The sequence below is a fragment of the Myxine glutinosa genome, chromosome 9 (genome assembly GCF_964187855.1).
Source record: "Myxine glutinosa chromosome 9, kmMyxGlut1.1, whole genome shotgun sequence".
NCBI lineage: Eukaryota > Metazoa > Chordata > Myxini > Myxiniformes > Myxinidae > Myxine > Myxine glutinosa.
In genome coordinates, this window is record NC_136269.1 from 43,824,782 (window position 1) to 43,845,160 (window position 20,379).

A 20,379-nucleotide genomic window follows, 5' to 3' on the forward strand; every position below is an offset into this window, starting at 1 on the left:
CTAGGGTGCCAGCTTAGGATCCTAGGATCCTGGGTTTGAATCCCGGTCGATCGCTGAATGAACGCCAGGGGGGTTCACTCAGCCTGTCATCCTTCCGAGGTCAGCTAATTGAGTACCAGTTCACTGGTAATTGCAAGCTTGTCGTAAAAGGCGACAAAAAGGGTTGGCGGCAGGAAGGGCACCCGGCCGTAAAACATTGCTTCAAAAAGGGGACTGAAAAACAACAACAACCACGGTCCCCGAAAAAGGCCAACCCCCGCTTGCGGGGGAAAAAAATGGCCTCCAAAGGTGTTTTTTTTTTGTTTTTTTTATAAGTTTAAGTGCACCAACTGGGAAGTAAAGAGAAAAATCAAGGTGGTTTGCGGAGGTGTGGAGAAAAGTGGAGTAGGTCGGAAGTAAGGAAGGAGAGAAGGAGAGAAAGGTAGCGAGTATGAAATGAAAGAATATTGTTATGTCGGTTGGGTAGGCATATATAGATTTAGGTAGATCTGCAGAGGTAGGTGCTTCATCTGTCGTGCTAGAGAATCTCAATGTAATAAGTTCTGTAGACCGGATGTCGGATAAGTTGGATCTGTGTCCCCACCCCCTAACTAGCATTAGGGAATAAGGATAAGATTCCATTGTGTGTTGTCCCCTCTGTGATTATCCCGGTGTCCCGTATGGCAATGCACTCTCACACAGTAGATAGTCACGTGAAAAAGTAAGTACACCCCATGTAAAGTTTTGACTTTTTCAACATATTTCAACATACAGCTATTTGATCTTCATTTCAACAATATTGATAGATAAAGGTGATATAATATAACAAATATCATGAAACATTTACATTTTGTAGTCCATTGTATAATTTAAATAAACATTAATGCAAATTTCGCATGTAGAAAAAGTAAGTACACCCTTGGCTCTCATAGGTGGTATTGCCCCCTTTGGCAGAAGCAACCTCAAGTAGGCGTTTCTTATAACTGTCTACCATTCTCTGACATCGACTGGGAGAAATTTTTGCCCACTCCTCCATGCAGAATTCTTTCAGCTGTGTGATGTTTGAGGGGTTTCTTGTATGCATAGCTCGTTTCAAATCCCCCCACAACATCTCGATGGGATTTAGATCCGGGCTTTGACTTGGCCATTCAAGAACCCTACATTTCTTTCTTTTCAGCCATTCCTTGGTGGATTTACTGGTATGTTTAGGGTCATTGTCATGCTGCAAGGTCCACCTTCGGTTGAGCTTCAACTTTCCGACAGATGGCCTCACATTATCCTCAAGCACCCTCTGGTACAATGATGAATTCATCATGGATTATATGATGGTGAGCTGCCCAGGCCCTGATGCAGCAAAGCTGCCCCAAACCATAATATTTCCACCACCATGCTTTACAGTTGGTATCAGGTTCTTGTGGTCAAATGCTGTCTTTGGTTTTCGCCAAACATGTCTTCTGGTACTGTGGCCAAATAGCTCTACCTTTGACTCATCTGTCCAGAGCACATTGTTCCAGAAGTGCTTGTCTTTGCCGATGTGTTCATTGGCAAACTTTAGTCTTGCCCTGATGTTCTTTCTGGACAGCAAAGGTTTCCTCCTGGCACACCTCCCATGTACATCAAATTTGTGCAGCCTCTTTCTAATGGTAGACTCGTGCACTTTGACATCAACAGTGGCAAGAGCTACCTGTAGGTCACGTGATGACATTCTGGGGTTCTTAGAGACTTCTTTCAGCATCTTGCGGTCTGCTCTCAGGCTGAACTTGCTGGGGTGGCCTGGCCTGAACAAGTTGGCAGTTGTTTGGAATCTTCACCACTTGTAGATGATCTTCCGGACAGTCGAATGATTGATTTCAAATTGTTTGGAGATCTTTTTAAATCCCTTCCCAGACTCGTAGGCATCTATAACCTTCTTTCTGAAGGCCTCAGAGAGCTCTTTTGATCTAGGCATGGTGACGCCGCACATTTCAACAACAAAGAGCAAACCAAACAAAATGTCTGAGGTTTAAATAGGACAGGTTCCTCCAAGATCCTCTCTGACGATGTTCTAATCATTTGCACCTGAGCTGGTGCACCTGATTCTAATTTTAGGTATTTGAAGTAGTGATAAATGTAGGGGTGTACTTACTTTTTCCACATGCGAAATTTGCATTTATGTTTATTTAAATTATACAATGGACTACAAAATGTAAATGTTTCATGATATTTGTTATATTATATCACCTTGATCTATCAATATTGTTGAAATGAAGATCAAATAGCTGTATGTTGAAATATGATGAAAAAGTCAAAACTTTACATGGGGTGTACTTACTTTTTCACATGACTGTAGATCCATTAGTGCACACACTAATTAAAATCCCCTCACAATGACTGACAAAAGAAGAAACAGGCGGCAACAACGCACCATGGCGCCATAGCAGGCAAACATCGATCAGGCAGGCCGAGACCCATGCCCAGTAGGCTCTTGATTGGCCAGGGGGAGGGGCGAGCAACAAGCAGGGCACCGATTGGCAGAGTAGGGGAGGACGTGTGATTGTTCAGGGGAAGGGCAGAAAACTTCCCCGTGATTGGTGGAAGGAGAGACATACTGATTGGGCACCGACCGATGGCATGACACGAAGTGCAAAAAAGTGCTCGGCCAATGAGAGGACACCAATGCGATTGGAAGATTCGTGAGATCAAGGGGCACCGCACTGGTTGGAGGAGGGGAGGGTTAACGTCACGTGACGGTGAGTAAAACCTCTCGCTCGCCGGCATTTTCCCCTCTTCCCTTTGCCCTGGACTGTCCCTTCACACTGGACTGTCCCTTCACGCTGGACTTTCTCTTGCTTCGGACTTTGGTGGAGGAACGAGCAGTTCGAAAGACGGTGGAGAGACGGAACGCCGTCGATTCTCTTCCCTGTGTTGGTGTGCGAATGATGAGCATTCGGGCGAGGCTTGCCGCTGAAGCGTGACGAACAAGGACGCAGAGGCCGGGCGAACAGGGGGCGCGGGGAGGCCTGCTTCGCGCCAACACCAGAGCCGCGTCGGACGACGCGCTTGAGCCAGATGACCCCTGACACTGCCAGACTGAGATAAGCTCGCATTCACACATGAACACAACGAAACGTTAATTTTATTATTCATTCCCCTGTGCTGTACTTGAAGTCCGAATGGGGACGTCCCAACCTCGGTTATAGTTTTTATCATCGCGTTCCTTGTCCCGATAGTTATTATAAATAAATCCTTTTATTATTTTCTTTTCTATTCTGAATTCCGTGTTCGTGCGAGTTAATTTTTGCAGGTTGAAGACGCTGGCGTGCGTGGACCGTGAGGTAAATCTCGCTGCTTCTTCTTCCTCGTTCCTTCTTCCTCCCGCGCGTGTGGAGCAAATCCGCCATTGACCCGGACATCTCATTAAGCTAGTTTCCATCCGCGATTTCCCCGGTCTTAACCGAGGGGTTCACGCGACAATATTGAATGAGGTTAGTGATTAATTTTACTTGTGTGTGCAGCACCTGGGTGCACAACAGCAGCTTTCTGGCTTATGCCATGAAACTTTTTCAACCAAAACATAAACCAATAAAAGATCCAAACAAAAACACACACACAAAGTTGAATATAAACTTACCATTTCCATTTGTTTTTCTCTTCTTCCTCTTTTTTCTTTTGTTTTTCCTCAGCAGCAGCAGAAGGTTGACCCCTTTTTCTCTTTGCTGTATCTTGTCTAAAGGCTGAGTCGATCTCCTTTTTTTCCTCTTTCATGTGCTTGGTCTTCACCTTGGTTTTATCATGCTTCACCTTTGGAATTGTATTTGCGAGTCCTCTCGTTTCCACTGCAGTTTTGCTTCCAGCCCCAGTGTCAGATTTTACTTCGGCATGCTTTTTGCGTTTCTTCGAATTTTTCCCTTCGATACCAGCCTCAGATTTTATTTCGTCATCCCTTTTGCGTTTCTTTGACTTTTCCCCATTGACATCAGCTTCAGATTTTAATTTATCATGCTTTTTATGTTTCTTCGATTTTTTCCTATCGATATCAGCTTCAGATTTTGACCCGTAATAATCCCTTTCATGTTTCTTCAACTTTTCCCTGTCAATATCATATTCAGATCTTATTTCGTCATCCTTGTTGCGTTTCTTCGACTTTTCCCCGTAAATACCATCTTCCGATCTTCCTTCGTCATCCTTGTTGCGTTTCTTCGACTTTTCCCCGTCGATACCACCTTCAGATTTTATTTCTTCATCCTTCTTGTGTTTCTTCGACTTCTCTCCGCCAATACCATCTTCACACTTTATTTTGTCATCCTCGTTGTGTTTCTTAGACTTTTCCCCATCAATACCACTGTCAGATCTTATTTCATCTTCTTTGTTGCGTTTCTTCGACTTTTCCCCGTCTATACCAGCTTCACATTTTATTTTGCCATCCTTCTTGTGTTTCTTCGACTTTTCTCCGTCAATACCATATTCAGATTTTGTTTCATCATCCTTGTTGCACTTCTTCGACTTTTCCCTGTCAAAATCATCCACGTCATTTTTCTTGGCTTCTTTATGCTGAATCACAAAAAAAGAAAAGTACAAAACAAAGATACATTCTCAGATCAGGATTGAAAAATCAGTCACAATACACAATCTATACATCAATCAAGGTCTGAAGTCACAACATTTCTTACCTGGTTTTCCCACTCTAAGAGGTTTCAATCCACAAGGCCTATAAAAAAATTTTCAAAAATGTTCGCTTCCAAAAAGCTTTGCACAATGCGTAATGGCATGGCAGGATAGCTGAGGTAGTGTGCTCACTTCTTTGCCTCTACTCTTGCTTTGTTTCCCATCAGAATTAAAAAATATATATAAACTATCATATGGTGCTTTAAATACAAGCTCACTGGATGTACATACCTTTGTAGGCATTGAGATGGCCAATTCATCTGCTTGAACATTAAAAATGCCAAAGGACCTTGAAAAGATCATAGGACCCTACATCAAAAACCTACAACAGCAATGAACCCACACCACTGCCCGTCATTACCGCTGTGAAGGTGGGCAGAGGTTATGTTTTCACCCCTGTCTGAGCACGATAACTCAAAAACGGTTACGGACAGATTCGGAAGAAACTTTGTGGATAGATTGGGTCTGGGACAAAGACGAATTGATTTGATTTTGGTAAAGATCCAGATCTGGACATGAGTTTTTTGTTTTTTTTGCCTTTTTTTTCAAATTCAAGATTTTTTTTGATAAAAGCTCCAACCCAAACCCAACTCCTGTGTGCAAGACACACACACACACACACACACACACACACACACACACACACACACACACACACACACACACACACACACACACACACACACACACACACACACACACACACACACATCATGTGAAATAAACAGGAATTAAATTCCTGCGTGGGGCTAGTGTGAAAAATTCTGACAACCCAGGTTTTGAATTACGTGGTGGTGAGGTGTTTTGAATTACGTGGTGGTGAGGTGCTTAGAATTACGTGCTGGTGAGGTGTTTTGAATTACGTGGTGGTGAGGCGTTTTGAATTACGTGGTGGTGAGGCGTTTGGAATTACGTGGTGGTGAGGTGTTTTGAATTACGTGGTGGTGAGGTGTTTTGAATTACGTGGTGGTGAGGTGTTTTGAATTACGTGGTGGTGAGGTGTTTTGAATTACGTGGTGGTGGGGTGTTTTGAATTACGTGGTGGTGAGGTGTTTTGAATCTCGTGGTGGTGAGGAGTTTTGAATCTCGTGGTGGTGAGGAGTTTTGAATCTCGTGGTGGTGAGGAGTTTTGAATCTCGTGGTGGTGAGGAGTTCTCGTGGTGGTGAGGTGTTTTGAATCTCGTGGTGGTGAGGTGTTTTGAATCTCATGGTGGTGAGGTGTAATCTTCCAAACTTCCAGTCTGCACCTACCCCTCCCGTATGTATGTGCTGAGGGGTTCTTTTTTGAGATTCTTAATATTTTTTTTCAACCTAAATTGCTTATAAAAATGTAATATCACAAATACTACAAATAAATTTGTGCAAAATAATTGTTCGTATTATGATTGGTGTAAATCATGACAACACAGCAACTCAGGTACAGTCATTTTACTCAGCTAAAATAAGTCCGTTCCTCTGCAACAACTCGTGGTGAGGCGAGCGTAGCGAGCCGAGATAGTGTGTATGTATATATACATATTGTTACGGTTTTTAGAACCTTCACTTTGTAAAATAATAAGTCTTGTAAATAATTCCCTGTAAATATCCCCATCTTCCAAAGGTCAAAGGTCGCACCCTAGTTAGTCCATATTGCAACACGTAGGACACCATAGGAACCTTTCAGTTATTTCATTACCTTCGCAAAAGCGGAAGGTTATGTTTTGATCGCTGTGTATTTATTTGTATGTCTGTGTGTGTGTTAGTGGTGTGTGTATGTTATTCGCATAACTCAAAAAGTATTCAACCGAATTGCATGAAATTTGGTGGGATGATTGGTTATTATACGGGACACATTTGATTAGATTTTGGGAGCAATCGGGTCAAAGGTCAAGGTCAAGGTCACGAAAAGGTCAAAATCGTATTTTTACCATAGCGCGGTCAATTTTTATCCAATTGGCATGCAACTAATGCCAAAATGTTCAGAATTCAATGCCCGATCTTGTTTGTCATAACTCGGTCAATTCTTATCCGATTTGCATGAAATCAGCACCAAACTGTTCACTGTTCTGTTCCCTACACTCCCATGCCAAGTACAGAACAGTAGCTGCGGCGAAGGTATGCGCTCTACCGAGTGCCCATTCTAGTTAGTATGTGTTTCAGGTAAGGCTCTGTTTCCAATAGGTTGACTCTGCGTTGCATTAATCAAATAACCTAGGCCCCCTTTTAAAATCCCCTCCATTTTGCGGCGTAGCCTCCCTCCAAAGTGTATTGCGCGTCTCTGCCAGCCGCAGCGCTGGCTCCAAACGCCATTAACCATGCGGAGAAAAAGGGGGAGGAGTTGTCGGGGCGAGGCGTGGCCCCGTCAACGTGTCACCAAGGGAGGAGTCGGTGAGCCCTCGCGACCAACCAGGGCTGAGGCGAGCTCACCGGTGAGTGTGTCTAAAAGCGGGCGGCTTGATTTCAAAAGGGACACTATATAAGCGCAGGCGCGGCGCCTTAAGAAGAGATGAGACGGGAGCAAGAGATGAGTTGAGAAGAAGTTGAGACGGATGAGACAGGAGCGAGAGAGAGAGAGAGCTGGCGTGAAAGCTGCGTGCACGAACAACTTCTAGCTGGGACTTCTGCCGAACATCAGCGCGTCAGGAACGTTCAAAGCCTCCCTCCCCGATTTATGTACCCCAATAACTAAGGTCCGCTCGCGTTCAACAATCAACAAACAGCGCTGCCTGCCGGGTTTCGCCGCGGAACCGGAGCGTGGACCGGAGTGGAGCGTGGACCGAAGTGGAGCGTGGACCGGAGTGGAGCGTGAACCGGGGCCGGAGCCAACGCTGGCCCATCTGCTTGGACCTTCCTTCCTGCTATTCCCCTTTCGTGTAAGTCTGTTTGTGTTGCCCTGGGCGTGTTAATTAAGAGTGTATAAGCTTGCCCTGTGTCCTTTTGCTCTTCTTCTTGTATATGCCCTTCTTTCGTTTCCTCTTTTATTATAGGAGTAATAAATCATATTTGTTCTTTCTTACCTTTTGGTTTCCTCTCATCCGATCGTCTTTGTCTTTTCCCCATTGAGTACCTGTGGCACGATTAGAACCGCTCAGAATTGGGTTAGTCTTATTGCTAACGGCTCGAATCGCGGATTGCTAAACCGCTCGGCAATTTCCATCTGTCCGTGGTTCGAGCGGAAATTATCTCCCTGCTTTGCGGAGAGATTGGTAAGCAGGTATTTGGGAATCCATCTTGACCAATCACCCTGGCCAATCTCGACCGCAAAGGAGCGTATAATTTCCAGGAACGGGGGACGGCCAGCTTAAAGGACAAGGGGATTAACCCCCCCACCCCTCCCTTGGTAACGTGAGTGCCGACCCCAGATCCGTAACAATATATATATATATATATATATATATATATATATATATATATATATATATATATATATATATATATATATATACATATATATATATATATATATATATATAAATAAAAATATATGTATGTCGGGCATGGGGGGGCACACCACATGACCCAGAGCACCTGAAATATATATATAATTGTGTCTTTCTTTTGCTTGCTTCAAAAAAGTTCGATTCACTTGCAAAACATGTTGTTTCACGGCTTGGTCAGACCCAGCCTTGGAAATATCTTTCAACATTTGCCAAAGGGAGAAGACTTATGGGAATAGTTGCCATTTAATTCTTGTTTGCCTTCAAGTTAACCTCGAGCAGAGTATGATTTAATATGTATCCTTTGATTTGTATGTGCCTGGCTCAATATGTTTTACTGCCAAATGTAACACAATTGAACTCCATTGTGAGAACACATCCCTGGGCCTTGTAGGCCCAGCTTGTTTGAGATAATTGCTTGGGAAATATCTTAGTTTCACACACATCTGTGCCTTAAAACTCGGCCCTCTCTTATCTGAAGGTCATTACTTCAGTGGATCCAGCCTATATAAGGGATCTTGTTTCAGAGTATTTTCAGTGTGGCTTGAACTTGTACTGCTTTGTGTGACAAAGCTCTGCATCTTCGGACGCACTCCACAATTGTGTTCGATTTTTATTAAACCACTCTTGCTGCTTCAAACGTGCCTCTTCTTTGGTTAAAGAGGAATACCGTCATATATATACAGTGAAACCTTGACTTACGAGTGCACCAACTTACGAGTTTTCCGAGATACGAGCCGTCGCTCGGTCGATTTTTTGCTTTGTGCTGCGAGCCGAGATCTGAGTTACGAGCGAGCGAGCTTTCGCCACCCGCCACTAGGTGACCCAGCGAGCGTTCAGTTCACGTGGTTATCTTGCCGTGCAAGCATCTCTGCCGTATCGCTGTTGCTTTGTTTTCGCATTTTGTTTATTTTGGAAAATTTCTTAGTATTAACCATGGGTCCTAAGAAATTGAGTGCCAAGGGCAGTGCTGAGAAGAAGAAAAGGATGATGTGCTTGGATATAAAACACGTCATCGTCGAAAAACATGAGCGAGGTGTGCGTGTTGTCGACTTGGCGAGGCAGTACGATCGTAGTACTTCTACGATATGTACGATTTTGAAGCAGAAGGAGTCGATAAAGGCTATAACGCCTTTTATTATGTACAGTATATACGAGGTCGTGCTTGTTTATACATTATTTGTTCTTTATAAAGTACATTTTTCTTATTTAAAAACACGTAACAAAAAAAATTGGTGTGGTTTTTGGGGGGCTGGAACGGATTAATAGCATTTCAATTCATTTTAATGGGGAAATTTAATTTGAGAAACGAGCAAATTGAGTTACGAGCTCGGTCACAGAACGAATTAAACTCGTAAGTCAAGGTTTCACTGTGTATATATATATATATATATATATATATATATATATATATATATATTGTTACGGACACGGCTTAAGATGTTGCTTGACCGAGCGGAATGGCCGCCGTGTTCGCATAGTTTACCCGATTACCCCCAACTCACCCGATTCCACTCGAACGTTGGCCAAATCGCGCTACGCTAAATCAATGATGGAAAGGACACAACGACTGGGATAAATGAAACGACGCAAGGGGTACAGTTCTCAAGACCTCCGGAGGAGGATATAATTAGTGGTGGAGAAAAGGGGTAGATTACAAGGTAATGAGGTAAAGACACAGAAGAGATGGGCACTTAGTTACAGTCTTATCTTATCCCCGACAGACCACAGACAAACGGAACAAGACTGACTTACACAAGGGATTGATGGCAGGGAAGGACAGGCAGTCGATAGCACAAGGTGCACCTTGGCTCAGGGACAGGATAAAGCACGGTCCAGTCCAGAGATGCGGGGAGGTGTCACAGCGCTCGGAGGTGGCGTCCTTCTCTCTCCAAGCTCAGCGCGCATCTGACGTCACCTCCCTCTTCCTGCGCATGCTCAGCGGGGAGTCACACGCCCTCGGCTCGTTGGCTCCGCCCCAGATGGGACCGGTCCGCCGCTTCTATTGGGTGCGGGGGTTACCGGGCTCCGCCCTTGACGAGGAGCTGACAGCGAGCCCCTACTTGGTAGCCCCGTCGAGCACATGCTCGATGGCGGCTCGTTGGAAAGGCCTGGTGCACTCCCAACACCCCCTACCAACCAAGCCGGAGTGAGGACGCACACTCCCCGCGCCGCCGCCGTTGTTGTTGTTGTTGTTGTTGTTGCTGAACCGTGAGGAAGAGCTGCGGGGAGGTATTGGGAGGTCCTAAACTTCGTAACGGTGCCATACAATCACATTCTGGTGCAACGAAGAGTCAGAATTAATGGAAACGAGTCCTTAACTGACATAGACTAAGAATAACTAGCAAGATGTCCTATAGTTGTCTTACATGAGATGCGGTGGACCTGGATGCGACATTTAATGGGGGAAATAGGGGGAGGTCGGGCCTACAGAGTGTTGTTTACAGAAAATGGGACTAGGGAATGGGGGATTGGGGATAGTTGGGAAGTATTGAGGAAATAGGGGAATATTTACAAGCGGATATGGATGGATGCCAATCCCATATCCGCAACAATATATATATATATATATATATATATTGTTGTGGATATGAGAATGGGTTTTTTTTTTTTGTTGTTACTGTGTAAATTGTTGTTAAAATATCGCCCTCCTTACTCCAGTGTTGTATAAAGGTCAACGGGCGTTCCCGTAGTTAGTTCCATAAAGCATACATGAAGGACACCATAATATCCCTGTTCAGTAGTTTATTTCCTTATTATGTGTATTAGGGTATCGCCTTGTCTTCCATTAAGATGACACTCCATTGCACCAGGTGAAATAAGAGTAGATTCCGTTCACATTCCCTTTTCGTCAATTGCCATTCGCATTGCCAACTACAATTGCCGCCATTAAGCATGTGCTCAGCTCGGGGAAGAAGGGCGTGCCCGCCCATCGTCATCAAGGGTGGAGTCAGAGGGCCTGTGCCCACCAATCAGGGCCGAAGCGAGCTCACCGAGGGGCGTGTCCTGAAGGCCGGCGGCTTGATCGCCTGAGGCGCTATAAAAGCGCGCGCGCAAGAGCCGAGTGCGTGGTGGACCAAGCGAGAGACGTGCAAAGAGAGGTGCGTCAGAGAGTTGGCAGTACACAAGCAGCGCAGAGCAGAGAGGAGAGAGAAGGAGTTCTGAGAGCAAGCATTGAGAGAGAGTCCTGAGAGCAAGCAAAAGGAGTACCACGAGCAGTACCAGCAGCTTTAAACTCCACCAAGCAGCGTTGGCTCCACCAGGCAGCTTTAACTAGACCGGCGGAGCTCGTCCCGCGGCAGCTCGCACGACCGCAGCTTGGGCGTCGACGGTGGTGCCGACCGTGGCCGCGGAGGAACGGAGCTGCCGCTCCCGGCCCGACCGTGACTCAGTTCCAGTGGACCTTCCTCTCCCTCCAGCCATCCACCTCCTACCATTCCTATCATCATTCCCCGCGTGAGTCTGTCTTTGTTTGTTCTGTCCTGGGTTTAATTAAGACTGTAGGTAAGCTAGCGTTGCACTGTGTCTCTGAGTTCTTCTGTAAATTATTTTCTTATCTTTCCTTCTTCCTTGGTTTCTTTCAATCCTGTACATAGTAATAAATTATATTTGTATTCCTTACCCTTTGTCTTTCTTCTTCTTCACATCCTTCGCTTCAGTCTTTTCCCCATTGAATATCTGAGGCGTGATTCGGCCAACGTTCAGGAATCGGGTTAGTCGGGGTAACTGTTAGGGCCGCGGTGCCATCCGCTCGGCAAACCAACATCTTATCCGCGGTCCGTAACAATATATATATATATATATATATATATATATATATATATATATATATATATATATATATATATATATATATATACACATACATACATATATATATATTGTTATGGTTCTCAGAATGTACAGATACCATTATTAAAGGTTAAAAGTTTGCCCCCATAGTTAGTCCACACGCAACACATAGGCCCCTTAGAACATTAGTTATGTCATAGTATATGTGAGGATAAGGCCATTTCCATTAGTGATACCTGCGTTGTGTAAAATAAATAAGCTTAGGTCCCGTTCATTTTGCGGCCACCCTCCAAATCGACCTCGTTGAGCAGCATCCATCCCGCGCCCCGATTCGGCTAATCCACCTCGTTTGTTACACGTTGGGCCGGCAGCGTTAGCTGCCAGTTGCTCGCTCAAACTAGTCGGGTGGCCACTAGGTCGGCCTGGAAAAGGGGAGGACCGCGAGGAAGAGGTTTGGCCGCATCCAGCAGCATGTCAGAAGGCGGTGACGGTGAGGCCAACAACCAACCAGGGCTCGGTGGGCATGGCTTAAGAGGGCGTGGTAAGGGCGCATCCAGCAAGGGCTGGAAGGTTCGCTGCAAAGGCTATATAAGCGCATGCACAAAGCCCTTGAAAGTACTGGTTGGAAAGAGGACTGGTGAGGAAAGCGCATTGTAAAGAGGACTTACAGAGGGAGCTTGTGCTGAAAAGGACTGCGCGGAGGAGGGCTTTGTGGAAGAACTGCAAGGGATCGCGCTCTGTGAGAAGACTCCTGCGGGAGAGGCGCTTTGCAGCGAACTGTATTGTGAGCGCATATAAAGCCCGGTTCATTTATTACGTACGCGGCTGAGCCGCGAAGTAACCGCCAGCCAGCCTACCTTTTGCCCCGCATTTAACCTCGTAATTGTCCGCTCGGCGTCAACGACCCGCGGGGAGCTTCTGCCGCCCTGCCCATCTGCTTCGCGGTACGAGTCGGGGACCTGAGTGAACTGCTTGGACACCATCATCCCAGGACCATCAACCCGACCATCTACATCCCCGTGTGAGTGTGTCTGAGTGTGAAACGGGCCCGTGTCCTGCTATAAGTTAAGACTGTATTAAGCTGCACTGTGTGTTCTTCTTCTCCTTCCTGTACAAATTGTAAATAAACCAATCTGTTCTTCCTGTCTTTCCTGATTTGACCGTATCAGTCATTTCCTCCATTGGGTAAGCGTGGCACGATTCGGAACCGCTCAGATCGGGTTTAGTTCTTGTTAACGGCTCGGATCATGGTTCGCTATCGCTCGGCGTTTCCACTTATAACCGTGATTCGGGCGGGGTTTATTTCCTTGCTTCCTGGCCGGCGTTGGTACTTAGGTAATAGGAATTCGGCCTACCACCCTATTCAACGCCGTCCGGAAGGAACGTCATAGCCCCGGATCACGTCGGCTAGTAAAAGACAAGGGGACTAATCCCCCCTTGGTAAGGGGAAAGGCCGACGAGGAAATCCGCAACATTTGGTGTCAGGGAAGTGGGATTGGACCCGAAGTGCGCCTCACGCACTCAAAATTACGAGCGGCCGAAATTTAGTAACATCCAAATTAACATCGTGCCATGGATAGCCAAGACAGTCGGATGCCGGTGGGGGTAAATGAGGAGATAGAGGAGGAATTAGAAATAACCAAGGACCCCCGGGAAGAATTGGGAAAAATGGAGGACGTGATTGATGAGGGTGCGATGGCAGAGGTAGCAGGGGAAGAAAATGGCGGCGCCTCGCACATGGCGATGAGGGCTGTGCCCGCTGCGCAAGTGGGGGTGGTAGACATGCCTTCATGGCGCAATTTATGGCAGAAATGAAAAAAATGATGGGCGCCCAACAGAATGAAATAAATAAAGTAAATGGTAAGTTGGATGCCCAAAGTGATAAATCCACCCAGGAGCAAAAATAAATGGGGGGCCAATTGAAGGAAATGGGTGGCCAAATGAAAGATGGGTTAAATAATTTGGAAAACAAAATGGGGGGCCAAATGAAGGAAATGGGGGGCCAATTGAAGGACATGGGTGGCCAAATGAAAGAAATGAAAGAGGGGTTAGTGGGGTTGGAAAACAGGATGGCCACCCAAGAGAATCAAATGGAAGGAATTAAGGACGGGTTTACGGGGTTTGAAAACAAAATGGGTGGCCACATCAAAAAATTTGGGGAGAACATTGATCGCAGGTCGAGCGGGAAGGTCGCGGGGGTACGTGACGAGGTAACGTGGTGAGAAACACGGGGGAAGCGAGTTTGAGCAGAGCACAGCCAAGTGGACCGGGGTAGAAATCGCGACTCGGGGTATAGAAAAGCCGACGGCCGCCGAGTTGGAAAATTAAATTTTATTGGCACTGGCGGTCGTGGAGGAAAAAGAAAAAGACGTAATTATAATGGAAATTGGGGTTGAGGAGACGGCAGAGATAGGAATTAAATGGGAGAAAAAGATGGAATGCACGCAAAGTCTGTGTTCGCATCGTGATGTTGTGCTGCCTAACCCCAATGAGAATTTGCAGGCGCTGCTGCGGAAAAGGATCCCGAAGGCAAGTATGGTTGTGTATGGCGCGAAAATGTATGGCGCAAAAGTGTTTGGCACGAAAACATTTTTCGCGCGCTTGGGATCCCGACGTCACCCGGGCGCTTGTGGAAGGTCCGTGGTGCGCTGTGTGAAGGTGAATGGCGCGCATGTGCGAACGGCACCGGAGCGCGAGTATGAAACAGAGTGAGCGAGTGCACAATGGAGTGTGTGTGGGAAGTGTGTTGGAACGGAGTGTGACACAGATGGTGAGATGGCTGAGGAGAGTGTGCGGGAGTGCACACCAGAGCGTGTGATTGGGTGTGCAACAAGAGATTGCACACCCGTGGGTAGGTGTGCGCTGATTGGGTGTGTGCAGGAGTGCACACCCATGGTTGTTACAGAGGATGCAACGGGAGAGTGTGCGCCAGGGTGGGCGCGAGGGTGTGTGTTAACGGAGTGTGTGAGTGGCGTGAGTGCGCCTGAGTGGTGTGCACCTGAGTGTGCGAGAGAAGAGTGTGCACGAGAGCATGCAGTATTATAGTGCAGTGAGTGTATGGGGTGTGTGAGTATGGGAGAATGCGACTTGGTGTGAGAATGCGACTCGAGCATCGACGCAGACCGGGGCAACGTTTAGGGCGACGTACAGCCGACACAAGCTCTCGGGGCGTGGTGTTCTTGTGTGCTGCGGGGGCCGGCGGGGATCGTTGCCGCGTCGGCGTGCACGATTCAGGCCGGGCCCCGCCCCGTATGGTCGGTGCCGTGCCGTGGCGCAAGGGGAAAATGGCACGATTCGAGGGGAGGAAGCCGACGTCGGACCTTCGCCCCCTGGCGGGCGCGTTGCTCCGGCCGGGGGAGGTTGGGCCACCGTGTAGGGGACCGAAAGGCCCTACGCTGGGATGGCGCCTGGAATCTCGGCCCGAGTATGCCTCCTCCCCAGAATCGAAAATGCCGGACGGACCCAACCAACAGGAGACTGACCACCCGCATGCATTGCTCGGCTTTGCGAAGCCGAGCTGCGAGAATGTATTCCCACCCGACGAGGCTCGAGAGTAGTGGACGATTAGTAATGGCAGTAGTGATGGCGAATGGTAGCTTTCCCATTCACCTCACATTATTGGGGCACATGAGCTTTAGTTTATGGGGTTGGCAGTGAGAACTAGCCGAGGGCGGGCTAGGATATTGTTGGGGATTTAGAGATGACCATAGGAGACCAAGATTTAAGTTGTGACTTTTGTACCAGTAGAGGGGACGTCGTCAGATTAGATGGATGTTAATGACGAGGGTGTGCTTAGTGCAAGGGAAGACGGGGAAAGCACGAGTATTAGGGGAAATAGTTAGTTAGATGGTGCTGTGTGTGTGATTATGAGGATGAGCTTTAGGCGCAAATGAGGAATTGAATGGGAATCTTTGTTGGTGAACTTGGTGAAATGAGGCATTGGTCGAGAATGGTTGTGTGTGTGAGAATCTGGTTATTGTTGAGCTTGGTGAAATGAGGCATTGGTCCGGGATGACCCATGGTGTTGTATGAATGGAGTATTGAGGATAAATGGCATATTGTGTTGAGTGAATGACTTGCATGGGGTGCAAGTGGATAAATGGTGGAATACTTGGTGTGTGGGAATAAATGGTGTGGAGTAAATGGTGTGTGGAATGAGTAGTGTGGAGTGCATGGTGCAAAGGAGTGGATGGGGGAAGATGGACCCCTTCACGAATACCCAGGGAGGGTAGTTTAAAGTTAGGTAGAGGGTTTAGGTAAATTGTTTGGATATTGACACCTGTGGTGCAGGTCATAGCAAATTGTTGCTTTGAGGGGTGCATGAGTGAGTGGAATGGCTGGGCGCGTGGGCTTAATTGGCGAGTATGGTTAAATGGGCACTCCGCCACTGGTAATCTGTCGGCCGGGTGAGGCCGCAGGTAGGCTCTGGGAGCCAGGTAGAGTTCAGTGTCGTGTTCAGCAGGGCCCGAGGATCCAAGAGAAGGACCCGGGTAGCCCAATGCCAGAGAGGGCATCAGAGGGGTGAGAGAGCCAGGAGGGGCCTTCCCCGAATTAGGGTAGTCGCAGGAGCGAGGCAAGCTCGGGTGGCGACTTCAGTGACGGAGGTGCACAGGTAGGTAGACCTGCTGGTAGAGCCACATGACCCAGCCCTGAAATTGTGCGAAGGCACAGTATAGGAAAAATGGGGGAGTGAGAACCCAAATTTGGAAGAGCACCACAGGATGGTCAATGGGAATTGGTTTTTAGAACCGCATAGTGTAAATAAGCCAATGGAATTGGCAGGGCAAGACCCCGGGTAGTTTAAAGAGTTAATGTTATTTGAAGGATAGTTAGGATGAAATCTCTTCGCACCATCCGCATCCACTCACCCAGGTGACAGAACTCCACACCAGGTTTTGCAGATATTTGGAATGAAAGACGCATCATGACGTGGGTGAGACATTGTGTGTATTCAATCCCTTCCTTCTTGGGAGGGATTGGCTGACAAATTTGGTTTAGGGGGAGATATGGGAGACAAGATGGTAGAGACGGAATTTGTAAAGTGTAAATACGGGGAGGGGCAAGGGTAGTGTCGGCTGACATGGGGGGGTGACGAACGGCTAGGGACGAGCTTTCTCCTCTCTCTCTCCCGCGCCCCTCATGCTGCATTGCCTCGTATTGATGTGTACCCTTGCGCCCTTGCCTCTCTCTGCTTTGTCTTTCCTCCCCACCCATGGACCCATATCTTTTGTTGAGGGGAGTGTGCAGGAACCCTGAGCTGTGCGGCTGCACTTTGTACATCCGTGCAGCTGCACTCTGCTACCTGTTGCCTGCACCGATACACCTATGGACCACACGTTCTGTGGCCTGGCACCTTTGCTGGGGCAGACAATTGCTGCAAACATGATCTTGCCCTGCGGACCACTGTTTTAAGTGGCATCAATGCCATGCAGTCGGACCACCTAAGTTGGCCCTGCTGGCCGAAATAAAAACGGACACGGTTTGTGCCTTTTTATTAATTCCTTTGGTGTGTCAGGAAAGAAGACGAAGTTTTTATGATGGCCCACCGAAGATGAAGCTGGAAGACGCAGCCAAGCCAGCGGCCCAGCAGCACAAGACATCATTTATTATTGACATATGAATGTGCATTTATTGATGATTGTGCATGATTGTGCATTTTTGGTGCATATTGGTGTATGGGTGCAGTGCATTCTGTGTTTTCTCCTTTCCAAAATTCTCTCCCACAAAAGAACAGGTCCTGGGTTGTAGTGTTGTAAATAATTAGGTTAGTCTTGTACATAACATGCTCCCCACCGGCTTTATGTATAGTTTGGGAATTCTTTCCGTAATGCGGTTAATTGTGGGCGTGAGTCTGTTAGTTAGTACACAACGCAGTAGGTGGGACATATCTAGTGTTTAAAACTGTCGCACACAGGGTGTTAGAGTAAATGTAGAGGGAAACCACACCTAAGTGTCCACACTAAGTTAAAAAGTAGTCCTGACCCTTGCATCAGAACCGGTCGTACTCACTTGTGTGGGTTCGGCTCGGGGACGAGCCTGGCGAAGGAGGGGTGCCACCCATTTTGTTTTCAAACCCCGTTAACCCGTCCTTCATTCCTTCCATTTCATTCTCTTGGGTGGCCATCCTGTTTTCCAACACCACTAACCCCTCTTTCATTTGGCCACCCATGTCCTTCAATTGGCCCCCCATTTCCTTCATTTGGCCCCCCATTTTGTTTTCCAAATCATTTAACCCAACTTTCATTTGGCCACCCATTTCCTTCAATTCGCCAACCATTTATTTTTGCTCCCGGGTGGATTTATCACTTTGGGCGTCCAACTTACCATTTACTTTATTTATTTCATTCTGTTGGGAGCCCATCATTTTTTTCATTTCTGCCATAAATTGCGCCATGAAGGCTTGCATGTCTACCACCCCCACCTGCGCAGCGGGTGCAGCCCTAGTCGCCATGTGCGAGGCGCCGCCATTTTCTTCCCCTGCTACCTCTGCCATCGCACCCTCATCAATCACGTCCTCCATTTCTCCCAATTCTTCCCGGGGGTCCTGGGTTATTTCTAATTCCTCCTCTATCTCCTCATTTACCCCCACCGGCATCCGACCGTCTTGGCTATCCATGGCACGATGTTCATTGGGATGTTACTAAATTTCGGCCGCTCGTAATTTTGAGTGCGTTAGGCGCACTTCGGGTCCAATCCCATTTCCCTGACACCAAATGTTGCGGCCAATATGCACAATTGGTGTCCAAAATTTGGTCTAAAATTTTTTAGTCCCAGCTTCCAAATCCCACTCCTGACACCAAATGTTGCGGATCTCCTCGTCGGCCTTTCCCCTTACCAAGGGGGGGTTAGTCCCCTTGTCTTTTACTAGCCGACGCGATCCGGGGCTATGACGTTCCTTCCGGACGGCGTTGAATAGAGTGGGAGGCTGAATTCCTATTACCTAAGTACCAACGCCGGCCAGGAAGCAAGGAAAGAAACCCCGCCCGAATCACGGTTACAAGTGGAAACGCCGAGCGATAGCGAGCCGTGATCCGAGCCGTTAACAAGAACTAAACCCGATCTGAGTGGTTCCGAATCGTGCCACGCTTACCCAATGGAGGAAATGACTGATACGGTCGAATTAGGAGAGAAACAAGGAAGAACAGATTTATTTACAATTTGTACAGGAAGGAGAAGAACACACAGTGCAGCTTAATACAGTCTTAACTTATCCCAGGACACGGGCCGGTTTCACACTCAGACACACTAACACGGGGATGTAGATGGTCAGGGCGATGGTCCAGGGATGATGGCGTCCAGGCAGTTCACTCCGGTCCCCGACTCATACAACGAAGCAGATGGTCAGGGCGGCAGAAGCTCCCCGCGGGTCGTTGACGCGGAGCGGACAATTACGAGGTTAAATGCGGGGCGAAAGGTATGCTGGCTGGCGGTTACTTCGCAGCTGTGCCGCGTACGTAATAAATGAACCGGGCTTTATATGCGCTCCCAATACAGTTCGCTGCAAGGCGCCTCTCCCGCAGGAGTCCTCTCACAGAGCACGATCCCTTGCAGTTCTTCCACAAAGCCATCTTCCACGCAGTCCTTTTCAGCACAAGATCCCTCTGCAAGTCCTCTTTACAATGCGCTTTCCTCACCAGTCCCCTTTCCAACCAGTCCTTTCAAGGGCTTTGTACATGCGCTTGTATAGCCTTTGCAGCGAACCTTCCAGCACTTGCTGGATGCGCCATTACCACACCCTCTTAAGCCATGCCCACCGAGCCCTGGTTGGTCGTTGGCCTCACCGTCACGTGACGTGCTGCTCGATGCGGCCACACCTCTTCCTCGTGCTCCTCCCCCTTTTCAGGCCCACCTCGTCGCCACCCGACTAGTTTGAGCGAGCAACTGGCAGCTAACGCTGCTGGCCCAACGTGTAACAAACGAGGTGGATTAGCCGAATCGGGGCGCGGGATGGATGCTGCTCAACGAGGTCGATTTGGAGGGTGGCCGCAAAATGAACGGGACCTAAGATTATTTCTTTTACACAACGCAGGTATCACTAATGGAAATGGCCTTATCCTCACACATACTATGACATAACTAATGTTCTAAGGGGCCTACGTGTTGCGTGTGGACTAACTATGGGGGCAAACATTTAACCTTTAATGATGGTATATGTACATTCTGAGAACCGTAACAATATATTTATATATATATATATATATATATATATATATACATATATATATATATATATATATATATATATATATATATATATATATATATATATATATATATTCACACAGACTTGGCATTTAATATGGAATTTTTTTTTTCTTGACTTGGGTTTATTTTCTTAGCTCAGTATATCAATCTGGTGAGTTTCTTTTACACTTTGGTGATTTATTTGTTAAAAGAACCATGTCACTGATTGTCTGTCGCAGCAAGAAGTCAACAACAGGATTATATCACAGGTGGCGTGGCAAAATGTACGGACAGTTGCATTTGATTGGCTTCACAGTCGGGTATACAAGGGTTGTTGCGTTCTGTATTAGTGGAAAACAACTGC

The 20,379-nt window shown here is 47.2% G+C and overlaps 1 protein-coding gene across 1 annotated transcript in view; it reads right to left on the reverse strand.

Moving 5' to 3' along the window:
- The window catches only part of LOC137435433 (DNA topoisomerase I, mitochondrial-like), an 85,321-nt gene that overhangs the window by 57,438 nt on the left and 7,504 nt on the right, over positions 1 to 20,379 (reverse strand). Inside the window, exon 3 of the mRNA XM_068129211.2 lies at positions 3,590 to 4,509. Coding sequence (XP_067985312.2) covers positions 3,590 to 4,509 — 920 coding nt within the window. The remainder of the gene's footprint in view (positions 1 to 3,589; positions 4,510 to 20,379) is intronic.